This window comes from Orcinus orca, chromosome 3 (genome assembly GCF_937001465.1).
Source record: "Orcinus orca chromosome 3, mOrcOrc1.1, whole genome shotgun sequence".
In the NCBI taxonomy this organism is placed as follows: Eukaryota; Metazoa; Chordata; class Mammalia; order Artiodactyla; family Delphinidae; genus Orcinus; species Orcinus orca.
Window position 1 is genome coordinate 52,608,285 of NC_064561.1, and position 20,526 is coordinate 52,628,810.

General features: G+C 40.9%; 4 protein-coding genes across 5 annotated transcripts in view; 2 read left to right on the plus strand and 2 right to left on the minus strand.

The window, feature by feature from the left end:
- The window catches only part of ITK (IL2 inducible T cell kinase), a 66,488-nt gene extending 64,366 nt beyond the window's left edge, over positions 1-2,122 (minus strand). For both annotated transcript variants that reach the window (XM_033407921.2, XM_004280984.4), the window contains exon 1: positions 1,901-2,122. In XM_033407921.2, the coding sequence (XP_033263812.1) occupies positions 1,901-2,038 (138 nt within the window). In that variant the 5' untranslated portion in view covers positions 2,039-2,122. The remainder of the gene's footprint in view (positions 1-1,900) is intronic.
- Positions 1-20,526, plus strand: part of MED7 (mediator complex subunit 7) — a 358,603-nt gene that overhangs the window by 320,799 nt on the left and 17,278 nt on the right. The gene's annotated exons all lie outside the window — the stretch shown is intronic.
- On the plus strand, positions 16,431-19,063 carry GARIN3 (golgi associated RAB2B interactor family member 3). The gene is made up of 2 exons (XM_004280985.3): positions 16,431-17,104; positions 17,886-19,063. Exons 1-2 carry the CDS (start codon positions 16,484-16,486, stop codon positions 18,963-18,965), a joined length of 1,701 nt encoding a protein of 566 aa, XP_004281033.2. The 5' UTR covers positions 16,431-16,483; the 3' UTR covers positions 18,966-19,063.
- The window catches only part of SGCD (sarcoglycan delta), a 745,702-nt gene continuing 745,535 nt past the window's right edge, over positions 20,360-20,526 (minus strand). The window contains exon 9 of the transcript XR_007476400.1: positions 20,360-20,370. The gene's annotated coding sequence lies outside the window, so the exon portion shown is untranslated. The remainder of the gene's footprint in view (positions 20,371-20,526) is intronic.

Below are 20,526 nucleotides of genomic sequence, written 5' to 3' on the forward strand. Positions count from 1 at the left end.
AACAATAATACCTGACATATCTTGCCTTTCTCAGTGACCTTGGAAAATTTTCTAATCGATAAATTTCTGTAATATTTAAAGAAATGCTTTTTAAAATGTTATTTATGAATATAAAGCATAGACATTAGAAAATAAGAAATTTGATGTCTGTGCGTTATATATCTGCTGTATCCCACGTGGAAATGTTAGAAACTATAGCTCAGGGCTCCCCAGAATGAATTAATTGTCCTAGAATTTTCATAATACTTGAATGAAGAAGCTGAGTTATTTTGCAACATTGTCTACATGCAGATTATAACCAACAAAATTCTGAATCAAGACCATTTGGTTGTATGTCTATCTGCAAATAATATTGTACAGAATTCACAACCAAACAGTTCACAACAAGCAGTTACACTCAGAAATGATCAGTACTACGTACATGGGATGATGCTATGTCAAGTGATGAGTCAGGAAAGAAAATTAGTGAAAACTGTAAAATGGGCTTTGAAAAAAATATTTAAACATAAATGACTACTCGTCGAATATGAAACCAGAACTTCTAATGTCCCATTCACAACAGAAAAAAAATTGACTGATACCATGTGATTAATCAACTCTAAATGATGAATTCTCCAAGTTGAAAACTTGGCTATTGGCCCTCCATTAAGTTAGTCAACAAATATTTATTAAATATCTACCACAGGGGCCTTGCGCATAAGTAGTTCCATATTATTCCCAATTGATTGGCTGATTATTATCAGTAAGCATCTGCTTAAGATGAGCATGTCTTTTCACCTCTGAAAAAGAGGCAGTGTTATCTCACCTGCAACTTAGAAGTCTAGAAATCCATAGACTCCATACCCGGCCTGGCCTCTTTCAAGTCTCCATCTCATTGAACACTTCAAAGCCTCACTCTCAAAAGACCCCAAACTCATGCCTACACCTACGAAGTCGGACCCCAGCCAAGAATCAGAGCGCCTTTGTCTCTAAGGGACCATCAAGCACCAACGTTATTTCCCCTGCCTCCTTGATGATGGAAAAATAATATAATGATATAGTAAGGAGGCAAACATACTTCGAAAAATTGCTGAAAAGGGCTATACAAGTGCTACTTCATAGAAACAAGGAAAGAAGAAAAGAATGTTGTAGGTGGTATTTCCAGTCCTTTCATTTTATAAAGAATGAACCTGATGCAGAAGGTAGAGACATTTGCCCAGGCTAACTCACCTAGAGAGAAGTGGAGTTTGGTCTCCTGACCCCTCTTCCAGTGCTTTTCGTACCAAACTACATTGTTATGATTATTCACGTTGCACTTATTATTATTGATGTTATGGACTATAAGACTATCTTTAGATATATAAATACTGACTTAGCTAAGCAGCTGTAATCTTCTAGATAAGAACTACTGTTCTATACTGCATAACGTTTTGTGCGTGATAGTCTCCTGGGAAGTTCTCCTAGGGATGAAGAGGTTTACCACCGGGCTTTGCAAATTCTAGACAATTAAATGCCCAAGGACCATTGTTCCCTATGTCAGGTGAGTGATGACCATTGAGACAATTAAAACTGAATCCATAAAAATGTTGACATGGGACACATCACTTAACCATTCCATTTGCCACATAAAAGATTATAATTTAAAAGTCAAACTTAACCTTGCAGGGGAAAGATAAGCTAATGAATAATAAACTTACTCTTTTACAGTTTTTAGAACTGAAATCACCTAATACAGTTAACCCATCTCTTGACTTTTCTCCATGCTCTCTTCCAATTGCTCTTACTGTACTTTTTAGGTTGTTATAACAAGTACATCTGTGTTTTCTGTGTTCTTATTTTATTCTCTGTATATCTTCATGAGTCAGCCCAGTCTAACTATAAAATACTGTTTTAAAAAGGACAAAACAAAGTGCTCACATACCCCATGACGGTCCTCAAAGTATGCCAGGCTGGTTTTGGTTAAAACAAAGAATCGAACTTTAAAGTTCGAAGGAGAAGTTCTTCTCTTTTGTTGGGATTTCTTGATGAGTTGTTCTTCCAGGAGGATAAAGTTGTTCATGATCCAGTCCTTGAAAAGTGATGCACCTTAGGCATCACCCCTCAGCACAACCAGAGGAAACAGCTTCACGGCAAGGAATGAGTTGGAGAGGCAGTTGATCTTCAGAGAGTTGTTCAAAGGCAACTTGCCTCCAATGTTATCTCTCTACCAACATTCAGTCAACATTGCAGAGCTTCTCTTCTGATGTCAAAGCCCACAACCACATCCTTTCAAAATTCAGAAAACTAGAAGCATAAGTAAAAATTATACATACCCTTTGCTGTATGGTTTAGAAATGATATTTGAAGAACCTCAGACTCAAAATGATATGACAGATCAGAGTTTAATCTTCATAGTTCCTGCTTTAGCCCGTCTAACAGTTAAGGCATGTATTACAAGGGGTAGAAACGTGGACTTTGGGGTCAATGGACAATAGTTTGTGTGTTAGTTTTCTGTTGGCTGCTGTAACAAATTATCCCAAGTTTAGATGCCTCACGAATTTATTATCTTACAGTTCTGTAGTTCAGAAGTGCAAAGTGGGTCTCACTGGGCTAAAATCAAGATGTCAGCAGGGTTGTGATCCTTTCTGGAGGATCTCTGGGGTAGAATCTGTTTCCTTGCCCTTTCCAGCTTCTAGGACCACCCGCATGCCTTGACTCTCAGCCCTCTTCCTCCATCTTCAAAGCCTACAACAGCAGGTCAAATTCTCTCATCTCACACAACTGTAACCTCTTCTTCTGCCTCCCTCTTCCATATTTAAGATTCCTTAAGATTACACTGGCCTTGCCTGGATAATCTAAAATAATCTCCCTATTTTAAGATCTGTTTATTAGCAACCTTAATTCCATATTCTACCTTAATTCCCCTTTGTCATGTAAGCGAACACATGCACAGGTTCTAGTGATTAGGACAAGGACAACTTTACCTACCACAGGTTGTCTTCTGGCTCCACCAGCTAACTGTGAGACTATAAGCAAATTACTCAAGAGCTCTGAGCCTCAGCTTTTTTACCTGTGAAGGGGAATAATGGTGTCCCTACATGTGAGGCTAGTCTCCGGCTTCCTTGCCGGTCTCATCTCCTACTTCTCTGCTCACACATTTTCACTTTAGCCCTCATGCGTGCTTCTCATGCTGCTTTGAACATCTGCTCCCCTTGCCTGAAAACATCTTCTCTCCCCGCTTTGCCTGCTTTAACTCCAAATTATACTGCTAGTCTCAGCCATGTCACTTCCTCAGGGAAGCCTTCCTGGCTTTACTAAGTCAAATCCGCCAATTATATATGTAGAGGACACCTTATGACATACCCCTTATGACAATTGTCATTGTACTTTTTGAAGGGTGATTTTTGGATTAATGTTTGTCTCCCCCACTAGTCTGGAAGCTCCCTAATGGTAAGGAGGACTATGTGTGGTTTTGCTCACCATTACATACTCAGCAACCATTACGGTGCCTGGCACATTAAAAGGATGTTTAGAAAAATGTGTTGAATGAGTAATCACCAAACTGGGTTGGACAATTATAAGAGACAATGGGCATAAAACACTTAAGAGAAATATATTAAAGTTTATTATTTTGTTAAATTTAAATAAAAGTCCATAGTAGTTTGTCTGTGCTACAGAGAAATGATTGCTTTTCCATCGCAAAACATAGTGGAAGAGCAGAAAATAATTAAATCCTTCAGAATGGCATAATAAAGTATACATGAGCTCTGAAGACAGACAAAATTACATTGGAATCCCAGCTCTGTCACTTACTAAGCTGTTTCTTTGAGTGAGCTACTTTCCCTCGCTGATCCTTGGTCTCTGTGAGGGTCCTTTTGAAGACAATCCCATAAGCTCTGGGAGTGGTGGATGCTAGTCATGTATCTGGCCTTAGAATTAAGGTATAAAGTATCGTGAGTCCTACTTCTAGCATGAAGTAAATAACCAAGAAATCTCAGTGTAAGGAGAGATGACATATGCCAGACAGGGATAAATAATGAAACAGAACAATCATTATTGCTGTATAGGAGTGCAATGATCTAGAATTTATTTTTTTCATGTGAGTTACCAGACTGCAGCTTAATTTTGTCTCATATATTGGATGCCCCAGCATAATCACGACACTCAAGATTGTTGGGGAGGGAATACTTTAAATGATTTCCCCACCTCCATTCTGAGATTTTAAGATATATGTGTGGAAATACACTGCCCCAAAGAGATAGTATTTCTTTTCTCTCCTGAATATGGGCTTGAGACAGGGATTGCTATTTTCTCCAAGTATCTATTCTCCCCTTCTTCCCAGGTAACAGACTCCCTGAAGGTTATCGGGACATCTGGCCAGCCAGAATAAAGATTACATTTTTCAGTCATGTTAACTGTATTCTAGCTAATTGAACAGGGCAGAAGTTATGAGCACAATTTCAAGGAAATGTCCTTAGTGGCAGTCATCATACCCTTTTCATTCTCTTTTTCCTCCTTCCTGCTAACTAAAATGTGAATGTGAAAGTTGGAGCTAGAGCAGCTATCTTACACCTTGAAATAGAAATTGCATGTTGAGGTCAGTGGAGCATAAAATAGAAAGGTTCTGTGGTCCTGATGACCTTGGATCCTCCTTGCAGCCTGGGAGCACTTTTTCTTTAATGTAAAAAGAAATAAAATTTTATTTTCTAAGCCCCTGTTATTTTGAGATTCTGTCACAAACAGTAAACCTAATTTTAACTAGTACAGTGCATTTTCAAACTAGACTGTAAAGTCCTTTGAGAAGGGTAGATTTATACCTGGTTTGTTCAGGTTGAAAGATTTACAGACTTCACAAAGTATTCTCATGTGGGAAAGCAAAATGTCATCAGTAGCTGTTGTAATAGGAGCCTTTCCTTTGCCAAATCTCCATGGAGTGTAATTATAAGTAATTTTATTCTCCCTCTCTCATAGCACCTTCAAACCCACTCACTGAGATTGGTTTTTGTCCTCACCTAAACATAACCTTAAGAGACCCAATATTCTCCCCATCACTCTTAGGAAAACATGTGTAAAAATAATCCCTTTGTTTTGTTTTAAAGTCCTATTGGGAATTCCCTGGTGGCACAGTGGTTAAGAATCTGTCTGCCAAAGCAGGGGACACAGATTCGATCTCTGGTCCAGGAAGATCCCACATGCCGTGGAGCAACTAAGCCCGTGAGCCACAACTACTGAGCCTGTGTGCCACAACTATTGAAGCCCATGCACCCTAGAGCCCACACACTGCAACTACTGAGCCCACACGCCGCAACTACTGAAGCCCACGCGCTCTAGGGCCTGCGTGCCGCAACTACTGAGCCTGCACATCTAGAGCCTGTGCTCCGCAACAAGAGAAGCCACGGCAATGAGAAGCCTGCGCACCACAACGAAAAGTAGCCCCCACTCACTGCAACTAGAGAAAGCCCATGCACAGCAACGAAGACTCAGTGCAGCCAAAAATAATAAATAAAACATTGAAAAAAAATTCTAAAAAAAACCCAAAGAAAAACAAAAAATACCTATTGATAACTTTTGGAGGATGCTGGAAAACCAATTTATTATTCTGTAAACTGCAAAACAAAGGGAAAGAATAAAATATATTTCCTATTTTTCCTGAAGAGCCGTATCTCAGTTTAGTAATCAAATATTTAATGGAGAGTCCTTCTTTACAGAAGAATTCCAATGAATAAATTAAGGAGTGATAGAATATCACCATTTTGCAATCCTAATAATGCATAATGGTTTTAGGCAATGCTCTAAAACCAATCAATGGTTGCTATAATCATTACGTGAAGAGCCAGTAGGAAAATCTATAATTTATTTATTAGACTGATAGCGTTGTAACACATTGATCAATCTTAACAGCAGGAAAAGAGAGACAATCAGACATTATGTATTTCCTGAAGTGATGCAGTAGGAAGTACACAGAAGCCTTGCCAAAGGAAAAAAAAAGAAAAAAAATCAAACAATCTCATCCAACCTCTAGATCTAAATTCAAGTTTGCAGGAAATACAAGAGATAAAGGAACATGACAAACGACAGCATGGAGATAAGTTCAGAATACAGTGGACCCTCTATATCTGCGGGTTCTGCATCTGTGGATTCAACCAACTGTGGGTCAAAAAAAAAAAAAAATCCAGAAAGTTCCAAAAAGCAAAACTTGAGTTTACTGTGCACCAGAAACTATTTACATAGCATTTACAGTATACTTACAACTATTTATATAGCTTTTATATTGTATTGGGTATTATAAGAAATCTAGAGATGTTTGAAAGTTTACAGGAGGATATGTGTAAGTTATATACAAATACTATGCCATTTTCTATAAGGGACTAGAGCATTTTGTATTTGGGGGGTCCTGGAACCAATCCACCATGGACACCTCGGATCTGTACCCAAATCGCTAAAGACAACTGACCCCATGTCTGTAACAAGTAAGTCAGAGGGAGAAGGAGACTTTAAGAGCCATATCAAGCATGTACTGATTTTGTTTGGATTTATATTCAAACAAATCAATTATATAAAGACATTATGAGACAGTTGGGAAATCAGAACACTGCATATTTGATGACTAAATTTTTTAATTTTTAAGGCATGATAATGGCACTGTTGTTATTATAAAAGAGTATTGTATACAGAAACATGCAGAAATAATTATTGATAAAATAACAAAATATATGAGATTTGCTTTGTTATAATCCAGTGGAGGGGGAGAAATAGGCAGGGCAAGAGATGACAAATGTTTGGCTGAGTTGACGGTTGAAGCTGGGTGATGGATGGGTTGGTGGTTCTTTATTCTCCTTACATTGCTATATGTTTGAAATTTTTCATAATAAAAGTTAAGAAAAAGGCCTGTCCAAGTCAGTCTAATAACAAAACCTCCAAACACATATTGCATTTAATGCTTTTCCTCAACCTAAGCAGAGGTCTGGTACAGGCTTTGAAGCATGTTGCCTTTTCTACTATATCCTAACTCCTCCTCCTTCCCCATACACTAGCCTTGCTTCTGACGCACTCCTTCTGGCTCAGGCTTGGGGCAAGAAGGGAAACAGGCACTGAATTCAATGAGGTCACAGTTGTAATCTTAGGTTGATGCCCTCCGAATGTGGTGGATACACAATTGTTGCTTTTTCTTTCGTGGGAAAGTTTTGTCATGTGTGTTGTTGCCATTATTTTCAGAGGGCTCTGACAGCAGTTCTCTTGATATTGGAGATGCCAGTCTGACTCCCAATGAGCCCAACCTTCAGCTCTTGGGCTTCTGCTGGTCCTCCTCCAGCATGCCTCCCCTGCAACTCTGTTGGGATCCCTTTGCCCATCTTTGTTGTCCTCTTGGGTAAATGTTCCTTGAAAATGAACTGCATGCCACTTATTCCCTCCCATGGCTCTAGAGAAGACTCAGGTATCCATTGATGGATGTATGTACCATTTGCCCCAAGTGCAGCCTCTTCTCCCTCTGACACCAAACAACGAGCTCTTCCGCGAGATTTAACCTTTGCCTTTCTCCAAATGGGATTTAGACAACAGTCCTCATAAACCCTATGAGACTTAGGTCAAGCTAGTGAGTAGTCCTTTAAAGCTCCTGTCACTTAGCTTCTGGTGGATGCAAACACCTGCCCCCTTTCCCCCTGAGTGGGTTGTGAGAGGAAACGCACAGTGCACCAAAAACTCTCCCTTGGTTTTTCAAGCTTTTGTTTTCTAAAAGCTGGAGGTGGGCAAAGACTATTACTGGCAGGACTTGTTTTGCTTCCTATTGTGTCAAGCACAGATGATAAGGTATTTTACTTTAGGACAGAAAGTCACTTGATTCCTTAAATTGTATTGTTTTAGGTCTTTGAGGCCTCAACTGAAACTGAGTTGGAAAAGTGAGTTTAACATCCTCTCACAAAGAAAAAAACAATTCAGCCTGGCACTACTGGATCCAGCTACTTAGTGACATCAGAAAATTTGATTTTCATTTCTTAGTTTTGTGTCAGCTTCACGCTTAGGAAGGCTTTCCTCTGTGGCAGCAAAAGGCTGACATTTTGCCAGTGGAACTGGATTCTTTTTCCTAATAGTTCCAGCAGAAGTCTCAGAACTATGAATCATTGCCCTGGCCTGGGTCAGTTGCTAATATGTAGCTCAGTCATTACAGCCAAGGCGATAGCATATTCTGTTGTCTATTTCTAGGTCTGCACCCTTTCCTGGATTTGGGGATGGGATACAGTCGGCCCTATCCAGCCACATGGGCTGAGAGTAGAGAGGGGTTTTCCTCTAAAGGAACACCAAGAGTGTTGCCACTAGAGGAAGTAGAACGGATGTCATCTCATCAGTAAATCATCTCACCTTTACTCTGCCCTGAAGCCCATCTTCATTGTTCTAGCATTTGAGGCCCTGCAAGTCCAATCCTCTTCTCTGGTCCAGGGAATAGCCATTTAGATAAGTGGAGATGCTTCTTACATAACTCCAGAGCCCTCCTGTGTCCGGGATGAAGAGATCCTTCAACTGCACCCTTAGGATGTGGCTTCCAGGGCCTTCATTATCCTTGTGGTTCTCATCCAAACTTGATCAGGTTTATATGGATCTGTTTAAGAGTGATACCCAGAATATTTTGGTAATTATATAGCTTCTATCTTCTGAAAAATTAAAAAAAAAACCTTATTCCTTCTAAAACTATTAATCCTAGAGAAAAAAAGTAACATACAGGTATTTGTACTAAATGTTCATTGCAGTGTTTGTAATGGAAACAACCTGTATGTGCATCAGTGAGAAACTGATTAATCTATGGTGCATTCATCCAGTGGAACACTGAGATAACGAAAATGAATGAAGAATTTCTATAATGTATCACTCTAAAAAAGTACAAGATCTATTGTTAAGATAGAAAAGGTGCGGAAAAATATGTATGGCATAATCCCATTTTTACATAAAAGTATTTTGTGTTTGTATTAATATGTATGTATATGTGCAGGGCAATGTCAGAAAGTTTCTATATCAAACTTCCAGCAAGGAACTGGAAAGATAGAGAGTTGTTTTGCTTTTTAATTTATGTAATTTAAAAAGACCATATTGTGGGGGAATTTTTTACTTTCCAATTTAGTCCTTTGTCAGAAATAATTGGTTTGATTACTAGAAGATAGTGATAACTGAGGTGGCCAGTTAGACCTTAGAGCTTAGACCTAATTTTTGAACGATATATATATATATATATATATACATATACACATACATACATATATATGTATTTCTGGTTACAGAAGTGAAATATATCTTGCTGGAAAGAGCCAACCATCAAATAGACAAAAATAATAATCACTTTTAGTCTCACCCCTCAGAGATAATCAATGTTAACAGTTATTTTACTTTATTCCAATATTTTTTCAGAATTAAATTTAATATTTATTCATTGCAATATAATTGCAATAATCATCTTATCCCAGCTCCTGGATCATTTACCATCTCCCACCTCTACAGTTTCTAATCTTTATTTTTATCTTAAATGTTAACTATTTTATTATTTGTATGTGTATTTAATTGTAAGCTTCTTCAATATAACATCAAAGAAATAAATATTTAGACCGAGATGGGATGTCTCACGGCTTATAAACGCAGCAAAATTGGAACCCAAGAGAGGGAAATTGTCATAAGAATTTTGGCTCTGAGTGGGGCTAAACATGTCTGAGGACAGAAACTAGAAGGGAGCAGAAAGCAAGTAGGTGGGGAAGAGAGGTGACACTTGTTGGACCATAATGCTGAGAAATAAAATTCTTTAGATCTCCTGTCTGGCTTCTTTCATCTATACCAGCTCATTTTCTTTTGAAACCTAAGGCAGAAGCAAACTGATTTGCATAATGGAACTTAGGGAAAGAGTCTAGGTGACTGTGGTCTTTTTCTGACAACCAGAAGGTGAGGTAGAAATCAGGTTGGCTTCCTGAAGTCCTAGGTGCCCAAGGCTCACCACACTTCATCCCACGCCACCTCGGTTTAACAGTGTTGACATATAAGGACTGTGGATTGTATTTTAGGCCAGGGGATTTACCCAGAAGATATATGCTGTGTACAGTATGGAAATCTCCCCACCCTCACATCCTGCCTAGCTCACTAGGCCCTCTCAGGTGGCATGCTCTTTGAAAAGGCTATATATAGCTGTCTGCTTGCCTTGCTTTACAAAGTGATAGGTGCGGAACAAAAGTTATTGACTTGAAACCTCTTCCCATGATAAACAGGTGAACTTCAGCCATCTATAATCTTGCATGTCTACCTATACTCAGTACATCATATACAGTATTTTGTGTTTTCACGCTTCACATCTCTTTAATCTTAGGCCAGTTAAAAATGTACAGGAAACTCTCCTTAGAATTGTGGTTCTGGCAGTTTCTCTTCTCACAAAACATTGTTGGTTTTAAATATTGAGATAAGTGTTATCAGGTCCATTCATTCAACTCATTCACTATTACTCTAGCATGTATTTAATTGTCCTCCTGTATTGCTCTCTGTCTCTTCAGGGTGTTCTCCTGTATTGTAAAGTTTCCGAAATTCGGGTGGTGGTTTATACATGCTTCACTATAGTCCCTGTTAAGAAGAATTACCAAAAACTTGTAAATAGAAAAAAATATAAAGCAGGTAACGTGTACTTTCTTTCTTTCTTTTTTTTTTTTAATAAATTTATTTATTTATTTTTGGCTGTGCTGGGTCTTCGTTGCTGCGTGAGGGCTTTCTCTAGTTGCGGTGAGGAGGGGCTACTCTTCGCAGCAGTGCTCGGACTTCTCATTGCGGTGGCTTCTCTTGCTGCGGAGCATGGGGTCTAGGCACAAGGGCTTCAGTAGCTGTGGCACATGGCTCAGTAGTTACAGCTCGTGGGCTCTAGAGCGCAGGCTCAGTAGTTGTGGCGCACGGGCTTAGTTGCTCTGTGGCATGTGGGATCTTCCCGGACCAGGGCTCAAACCCGTGTCCCCTGCACTGGCAGGCGGATTCTTAACCATTGTGCCACCAGGGAAGTCCAGCATGTACTTTCAATGTCATATTAAAGCATTGTTTAAATACCTGCCCGAGAGGGGCTTCCCTGGTGGCGCAGTGGTTGAGAATCCGCCTGCCAAGGCAGGGGACATGGGTTCGTGCCCCGGTCCGGGAAGATCCCACATGCCGTGGAGCGGCTGGGCCACTGAGCCTGCGCGTCCGGAGCCTGTGCTCTGCAATGGGAGAGGCCACAACAGTGAGAGGCCCATGTACCGCAAAAAAACCCAAAAAAAAACAAAAAAAAGGTATTCCATTTGTAAATACCTGCCCGAGGATTATGTGGTTATCTAACAGAAGGAAGTAAGACAATGGAATTGGATTAATAAATCAAGACTGAAGTATTGCTGTCTATTATTTTTAATAGCTTTATTGAGATACATTTCACATATCAAAACATTCATCCATTGAAGGTGTACAGTTCAGTGCTTTTTCATATATTCACAGTTGTGAAACTATCACAATGTAACTTTGGAACATTTTCAGCACCCCAAGAAGACTATCTATTATTGATTAAAGTCTCAGATTCAGTGAAGTTCTCTAATAACTTATAGATTTTCATTCAGAGGAGGTGCAAATGATTTCTGTTTAGTAAAAAAGGTAGCCCCAAAGCTTATGTTTTTATTGTCCTGTAGACATTTAGCCAGTTTTGTATCTAACCTGGCAGTGTTAGTCCAATATTCCTTCTCCAGTGCCAATGCCTATACCTTTAATTCTCCTTTGAACCAGCTTTACCATCATGCTGATTCCCTCATTGATGAGCTAATGAAATCTGTGACATGTTTTCATTGTATATTTGTGTGAGAGTCATGTTTTAAAGTTTTTGAAACTTATATTTGACAATCTGAATGCTCTTAGCTCAATGGTGGGCACATAGCTGGCAATCAATAAATATGTCTTGACTTACTGATCTCCATTTTTTTGATAGGGGATACATCAGACTTTTAAACTTTGGAAAGAGAGAATAAATTTTCAGAAAGTCTTTAAGAAAAGTCAGAAAATGAATTTGGAATGATATTTTGTATTTGGGTTCTCAAATTCTAAAATTTAAAGTATTATTTATTTTTGGGCAAGTAGTGTATGAGATAGAATAAAATCTGAAATGTATAGAAGAGAATGCCCTGGGAAGCTAAGTCCCCATCCCACCATTTCCTTCATCCAGTAAGTTTGCTCCTGGTACTGGTTTCCTGTGCATATTTTCACATACACACACAAACACACACACACACAAACACACATTTTTAAAATTTTTATTAAAAAATACATGGCATGCCTTATACGCTCTTTGCAACTTGCTTTTTTTACTTACTGATGTTTATTGAAAATTGTTCAACGTCCATATACATAATAGTTGCCTCAGTCAAAACATGTCTGGTGGCTGATCACTTTTCACTACTTCCACTGCTTCCACACACATCTTCATCTCTTGCAGGAGCTACACAGTCTCCGTTTCCATCCCTATTACACCTCTATGATCTCTTTGCAACATGGTGGCCAGAATGATTCTCCATATATGTAGGTCAGATCATCTCCCATTTAGAGCAGAGCTAAACACCTCACAATGTCCTACAAGGTCCTTCACACATGATCTGCTTCCCTACCATCACCACAGTTGCTTCTTGGCCTCAACTCCAATCTCTCTCCCTCACTCCACTCTTGTCACTGTGGCCCCCTTGGTGTTCCTCTAACATATCAGGCACACTCCCACCTCAGGACTCCCACCCCTTGCTATTCCCTCTGACAAGAGGCTACTCGCCAGACATCTGCATGGCTTCCTCCCTGACCTCCTTGAGGTCTTTGCTTAAAAGTGGCTTCTCACTGAGCCTTCCTTGACCACCACCTCCAGCTCCTTCTCTCATGCACACACTCCCATCCCATTTGCCTACTTTATCTTTCTCCATAGCATCGGACATACCATATATTTTACTCATCTACATATAAGCTCCATGAAAGTGAGGATATTTGTTTCTTTTGTCCACTGCTGCATTCCTAGCACCTAGAACAGGGCCTGGCACAAAGTAGGTACCTAATAATATTAATTAAAAGAATTGATGAATTTATGCTGCATAGTACTTGTATATTTGTGTTCTACTTGTGTGACCCAGTGTAGTATAGTTTAACCATTGCCATATTTGGGGACTTATATATGCTTTTGGTACCTTTTGACATTGATAAAGTTGCCTAACTTCCCTGAGCCTTGATTTTCTCCCCTATAAAATGGGAATAGTAGTTGTACCTACGTTTTATAGCATTGTTTGGGAATTACATTTTTAAAAGAATGTAAAGTGTTTAGCACTATGCCTGATTTATAGTAAGTTATTTATAATATAATTACGATTTCTCTCATTAATCATTCATCAGAAATGGACTTACGAGAAGAAGAGATGATTGAGTATATAAAAACTTCTTGTTTAAAAACCCAATAGTGCTAACTTTTAGTGATTATCTCCTTACAATAGAATATAAGCCACTTTGTTCTTTTTTTGGAGAAATCATTTAACATCTTCAGAAAAAAAATTTTAGCTCTTCAGAAGTAGGGACCTTTATCTCTGCATTTTCCATTTTCTAGCTGGTCCTGAAAATAGTGCCTGCTCAATAAATTTTGTTGACTAAACAAATGGAAGAATGAATCTCAGTGGGTATAAGCAAGTTCATATTTACTGAAAAGCTGCTATTTGCCAGGTACTGCAATAGGCACTAGGGATATAAAAAAGAACATTTGGGGGGTGAAGTTTATTTCAATACCTTCACATAGTAATCATTGAGTTTGGGAGATGTATTTTTACCTCAAAAGTAGTCTTCTAACTGGGGGAGGGGGAATTTGGATTCATCACCTTGTGCAAAGTACAAAAACTCCAGAAAGGCATCTTTGCCGTAATTTCTCTGAAGAGCTTTTCAAAGAAACAGAACATCAATGGTTTACCAGGTAGACATCAAGAGTGAAGAAGCAGGCAGACCAATATGGGAAATCCTATGGTGATTGAAGACTTTAGTGATTTCCTGGGGTCCCCACGTATCTTGCTAACCATGAGTGATTCTATATTTGGTGCAGAACGAGAGTACGATGGTGAGCCATGCAGCTTGAGACAGAGAAAAAGCCTGACCTGAAGTGCAAGACTGGGGATAGAATCCATCCAGTGCTACGTTCTGCCCCTGAGCAAGATAATCCTGAGCCTCAGTTCCTCACCATAAAATTATGGTTTTAAAAACCAGCTTCCTTTACAAGAATATACAATGGGAAAAAGACAGTCTCTTCAGCAAGTGGTGTTGGGAAAGTTGGACAGCTGCACGTAAATTAGTGAAGTTAGAACACACCCTCTCACCATATACAAAAATGAACTCAAAATGGCTTAAAGACTTAAATATAAGACATGACACCATAAAACTCCTAGAAGAGAACATAGACAAAACATTCTCTGACTTAAATCATACCAATGTTTTCTTAGGTCAGTCTCCCAAGGCAATAGAAATAAAAGCAAAAATAAACAAATGGGACCTGATCAAACTTGTAAGCTTTTGCATGGCAAAGAAAACCATAAACAAAACAAAAAGACAACCTGTGGAATAGGAGAACATATTTGCAAATGATACAACTGAGAAGAGCTTAATTTCCAAAATATACAAATGGCTCATACAGCTCAACAATAGAAAACAACCCAATCAAAAGATGGGCATAAGAACTAAATAGACATTACTCCAAAGAAGACATACAGATGGGCAATAGGCAAGTGAAAAGATGCTCAACATCGCTAATTATTAGAGAAACGCAAATCAGAACTACAATGAGGTATCACCTCACACCAGTCAGAATGGCCATGATTAAAAAGTTTACAAATAACAAACGCTGGAGAGGGTATGGAGAAAAGGGAACCCTCCTACACTGTTGGAAATTAAATCGGTACAGCCACTGTGGGAAACAGTGTGGAGGTTCCTCAAAAAACTCAAAATAGAATTACCATATGATCCAGCAATCCCACTCCTCTCCTGGGCATACATCTGAACAAAACTATAGTTCAAAAAGACACACGCACCCCTATGTCATAGCAGCACTATTCACAATAGCTAAGACATGGAAACAACCTAAATGTCCCTCAACAGATGAAGGGATATAGATAGAAGATGTGGTACATATATAAAATGGAGTACTACTCAGCCATAAAAGGAATGGAATAATGCCATTTGCAGCAACATGGATGGACCTAGAGATTATCACACTAAGTGAAGTACATCAGAAAGAGAAAGATAAATACCGTATGATATCACATTTGTGGAATCTAAAATATGACACAAATGAACTTATCTACGAAACAAAGAGACTCACAGACATAGAGAAAAGACTTGTGGTTGCCAAGGGGGTGGTAGGGGAGGGATGGATTGGGAGTTTGGGGTTAGCAGATGCAGATTATTATATATAGGATGGATAAACCACAAAGTCCTACCATATAACACAGGGAACTATATTCAATATCCTGTGATAAACCATAATGGAAAAGAATATGACAAAGAATATATATATATACATAAAACGGAATCAGAAATTAACAGAAGAAATTAACACAACATTGTAAATCAACTATACTTAAATAAAAAAGAAGAAGGAAAAGAGAAAAAATAGAAGCCAAGGTTGGGTTACCTTTGTGGGGAGGGAGCATGCAGAAGAGGGGCTGGCAGGGTTCTATTTCTTGCTCTGGGTAGCAGCTACAGGGGTGTTCACTTTCTTGTTACTCATTAATCTATATATTTATGGTTTGTGCACTTTCATGAATGTGTGTTATATTTCACAATAAAAACAGTTTCTAAAACTGTAAATATATATATATGTATATGTATATGTGTGTATATATATATATATATATATATATATATATATATATATATATATATATATATATATATATGTTAGCCTCCTTGAAATGAGAAAATGGGTGAGAAAATTCTCCATACCCTGGAAACAACAGTACCAATGGGACTCTGACAGGTAGCACTCTTTCTAAGTTCCTGCCAGCACTGTGCTATATACGCTGGGGGCACAGAGAACAGCAATCCCAGTAGGATGCCTGCCCTTAGCAAGTACACAGTCCACTTCCAGGATTTTATCCCCAGGGCATCATTCAGCAGAAGCACGAAGATGATCCCTGCAGGGAGATTTGTAACAACAAGACTGGAAACCACCCAGATATTTACAAAAGCAGGATGGTTTTCTCAACATTTTGATTAGAAAGACTATCCAGCCTACACACACCTATACCCTGGCAGGGTCAGCCTGTTCCCTATGGATGTGGTGGTTGGTTTAGCGGGGAGGCTGGTGAGCCTGCCCCGAGTGGGTGGGGGCTTGGAGGCTCAACAAAGGGGTGTGTGATGGTGATGGGTCACAAAGGACTGTGCAGGGTAAATGAGGTCGGGTCAAGAGACTTAGGCAGAGCCCTGCAGGGAGGTGGCCAGTTGCCTTCGTTCCCTGTCTCTCCGAGACTCGATTTGTGGCTGGTGGCCGCTGTCTCAAATGAATAGAACCATGAGCAGTGAGCATTTGTTACCTCATTACACGGCCAACAGCTACCGTTCAGTAGGCGTGTTCTGTACCTCCATGGGGGACCTGCAACGACAACTGTACAAGGGAGGAGAGTATGACATTTTCAAGTATGCTCCCATGTTTGAGAGCGACTTTATACAGATCAGCAAGAAAGGAGAGGTGATTGACCTACACAACCACGTCCAAATGGTGACTGTGGGCATCGCATCTACCAGCCCCCTCCTCCCACTACCTGACGTCATGCTGCTGGCCCGGCCAACAAAAGCCTGTGAAGAGCATGTCCGATACGCCCAGATCACCAAGAGAAGAGGTCGCGAGCCCGTGAAGACCCTAGAGCTTACCAGGCTGCTTCCCTTGAAGTTTGTCAAGATCTCCATCCATGACTGTGAGAAGCAGCGGCTGCGCCTGAAGCTTGCCACCGGCCGTACTTTTTATCTGCAGCTGTGCCCCTCTTCCGATGCTCGAGAAGACCTCTTTTTCTATTGGGTAAAGCTTGTCTATCTCCTGAGACCACCGGTAGAGAGTTGCAGCAGTACCCCGACGCTCCAAACTGGAGATTCAGCGACTATAGAGGATCCCAAAATCCTAGTGGTAAGTACCTACAGAGACTCAAGAACACAGGGCAGGGTGCTTTGGGAGAGCAGGGCAAAGCTGGTCCTTCATGGCCTTTGGTGCTCTCTGAGACTCACCTGGGAAATACCTTCCATTGTTGAGAAGGGTCAGGGACAAATGAGCCATCACTATGGGATTCACCACACTGGAGAGGTTCCAAGTGCTTCTCCACACTGTCCCACAAGGCCGAATTTCAGAGAGACCTTAGGTATCATATCAGCTGCACTGCTCTCATCCCCAGGGCTGTAATCCCTTCTACAGCATCCTGATTGTCCGGTCTCTTCTTGAACACTTACCCTAGCCCAGGTAGTCTCATCAGTTGTGGAACATCATTCACAGTTAGGAAGTCCTTCCTTCATTCTGTCTCCCCGTGACTCTGACATGCTGATTAAAATCAGCCCAACCCGTGTAGTCACCAAAATGTAGAAGGTGTGCATACCTTGACCCAGGAACCCCGCTTCTAGGAATCTGTCCTGCAGAGAGAGAAGCACAAGGGTATAAAATTAAAGTGTATATCGTGGAGAATTGTATCAGTGCTTTCCCTGGCCCTGGGATTGTTCAAGCAAAATGGAGTGGCCGTTTGACAGGGGTGCAGTAGATGGGATCTTGCATCCAATGGGAGCTTAGATTTGGTGATTTCAAAGGTTATTCTGAGTATAAGCCCTTGAGTTGCTCAGCTCCAGGATGAGAGAGGAGCGGACAGTTCTGATCTCACTTTCTGTCGTCTCTATCTTATCTGTTTCTCCTCCCCTTGGCTCAGGCCACAGAGCTCCACAGAGAAAGGGATCAGGATGAGGCTGGGCTTCACAAGCTTCGTGACGTGTCTGGAGCCATGTGTCGTGATTATGTTGGGGGAGAGGGAATCCATCATGCCCCCCATGGCTCAACTGCAGCCGTGAAAAGTGCCGAAGGATCAGCTGCAGAGAAGACCACGGGCCAGGTCGCAACAGAGACGGCATCAAGCCCTGGCGGAGGAGTGGCAGTCTCGGGGGTGGGAGCAGGCCCTGCAGGAGGTGCTGTGAGCTTGGCGGCAGCCAAGAGCACAGGCACCAGCCAGGTGAGCAAGGCCCTGGCGAGAGCCACCATCAGGGATCCAGGAGAAAGCAGATCCGGCAAGGCCATTGCAGGTGCTGCCAGCACATCCTCGACGGGGGCAGATAGTCCAGAGAGCAGCATGAGCATGGTGTTTGCAGGTGCAGCCACGAACAACAAGCCTGCTGCTGGAAGAGCTGAAGGGCAGGTCGCAGCCCCCCTGGTCTCCACCTTGCAGAGCGAAGACTACATGTCTAAACGGGATGGAAGCCAGAAGATCTCCCCCCGCCCCAGGGATGAAGCCTGGAAGGAAAAAAAGAAAAGAAGGGAAAAGGACAAGTCTTCATCTAGGAAAAGTTTCCATCACCGCAGGAGAGGTGAAAGTCACCGCAGGACAGGAGGGGACAAGACCCAGAAATCATCCTCCCCCTGGTCCTCATCCAGCCATGGAAACTCAGAAGTTGACAAAAAAGAAAAAGGGCACAGTGGCACCAGGGGCAGAAGACACAGCTCTCAAAGGAGTGGCCGCCACAGCTCCTCTGCCAAGAGCCGGTCCGCCACCAGTTCAGGGACTCCAAGTAAGAAATCCAGTAAGATCTACTCGTTTTTCAGGAGCTTGAGAGTCATTCCTGGTTCAAAAACAACGGTCACACATGACAGAGAGGTAGACTTCGTGGCTAAGACGGTAGAGGAGCGCAACATAGAGGCCAAGGTGGAGAAAGCCCCAGCTGGCCGGGATCTGGAGATCAGTGGAACCATGACATCAGAGCCGATGGAGACCATCGTTATTGAAACCCAATCCATTTAAATAGAAGCCAGGGCAGGAAGCTTTCCATGGAGACCCAGCTTCAGGGAAGGATCCCTAGAGAGGCAATTCCTGCTTTCTTTAATAAAGGAAACCATACAACTCCAAAGGAAATGCTATCTTCTGTTTTCTGTGTCCCCTCGCCTGGTAGTGACTTCACAGTGACTTCTGTGATGTGAATTGTGCTTCGGCCTGAGACCCTAGCCTCCAGTCGAGCAGGACCCCCACCTCCCACCCACGCCCAGCAGAGCCAGCATTAGAGCTCTGCCTTGCCTCCACCCCTTTCTGCCTTTGTTTTCCCCAAGACTATGGCTGCAAGTCACAGACTACGGGCTGGGAAGCATCACCACCAGCATGTCCCCAAGCCCTTCCTTTTCTCCCTGAAGGTCCCTGAACATGGTCATTCAGTCCAGTCCATAGACTAAGTGACGACAGCACTCATGTCTCCTCTAGGGATAATCAGGGAAGAAAAGAAGGGGTGCCTCAGCATTTGTAGGCAATCAGAATAGTGAAGTTTATCATCTTGATCAGGACTGACAGCCTGAGGGTCAAATCTTGCCAACTGCCTGGTTTTATGAATAAAGTTTTATTGGGCATAGCTACAGTCATTTATTTAAATATTGTCTAAGGCTGCTTTCACATGAAAATGACAGATTTGAGTAGCTGTATCAGAAACCACATGGCCTGCAAAGTCTAAAATATTTATTTTCTGTCACTTGGCAGAAAAGTTTTGCCCACCTGATTTTAATCTTAAAATTCTTCTTCCTCCTGGGTATGTACTCTGGATAAATTCTCACAAACGCTTGCCAGGAGACAACTAGGAGGATGTTTGTAGTAAAACTGTAACAGCAAAACCCTGGAAACAGTCCACATGTTCACCAAATAGGAGAAATGAGCAATTGTGGCATATGCCTACAGTGCATATGATACAGCAGGAAAGATGAATAACAGCTGTACAGGGTAGCATGGGGGAGTCTCCCGTAATGTCGAATAAGAAAAGCAAGTCAGAAAAATACATGCAATATAGTTCCATTTGTAGAAAAGTTCAAAAACAAGATCAAACAATGTGAGTAGGGACACACATTTGCTAAAAGTGTAGAAAAAAACTAGGACATGATAAATACAAAATTCACAATAGTGGATTTCTGTAGGGTAAAAAGAAGGGAGGGATGGTCTGGGAGGAAAAGCTTCAACAGAGTGGGAATTTTTCTATTATGCAAAGGGGTATGTCCATGGGAATGTATTATTGTTTCCATTTTATTTTAACATCTCTGACATCAGGATGATTTTTATATTTCTGTCAGCCAAGTGGCAGTCTCTGCCTTAGAAATATCTTAACCAATTTGTTTCACTTTTGTTTTCCTTTCAATATACGCACAAGAGATGGATGACAAAGTCTGAAAGATATCTTTCAATAAATATAAGATAAAGAAACTAAGTGACATAAATACTCACTATCCAGGAACACAAGAAAGGTTTAGATATATCGTTAAGAAATAATAGAATAATCCAAAATGCTCTGTGCTAATGAACTATGTAAATTATGTATGCATGTGGAAAGCGA

Excerpts from the sequence above, each read along its gene's own strand:
- GARIN3 (XM_004280985.3), top strand. The coding sequence starts at position 16,484 with ATGAATAGAACCATGAGCAGTGAGCATTTGTTACCTCATTACACGGCC. Across the intron at positions 17,105-17,885 it reads AGGATCCCAAAATCCTAGTG|GCCACAGAGCTCCACAGAGA; the intron begins GTAAGTACCTAC and ends CCCTTGGCTCAG.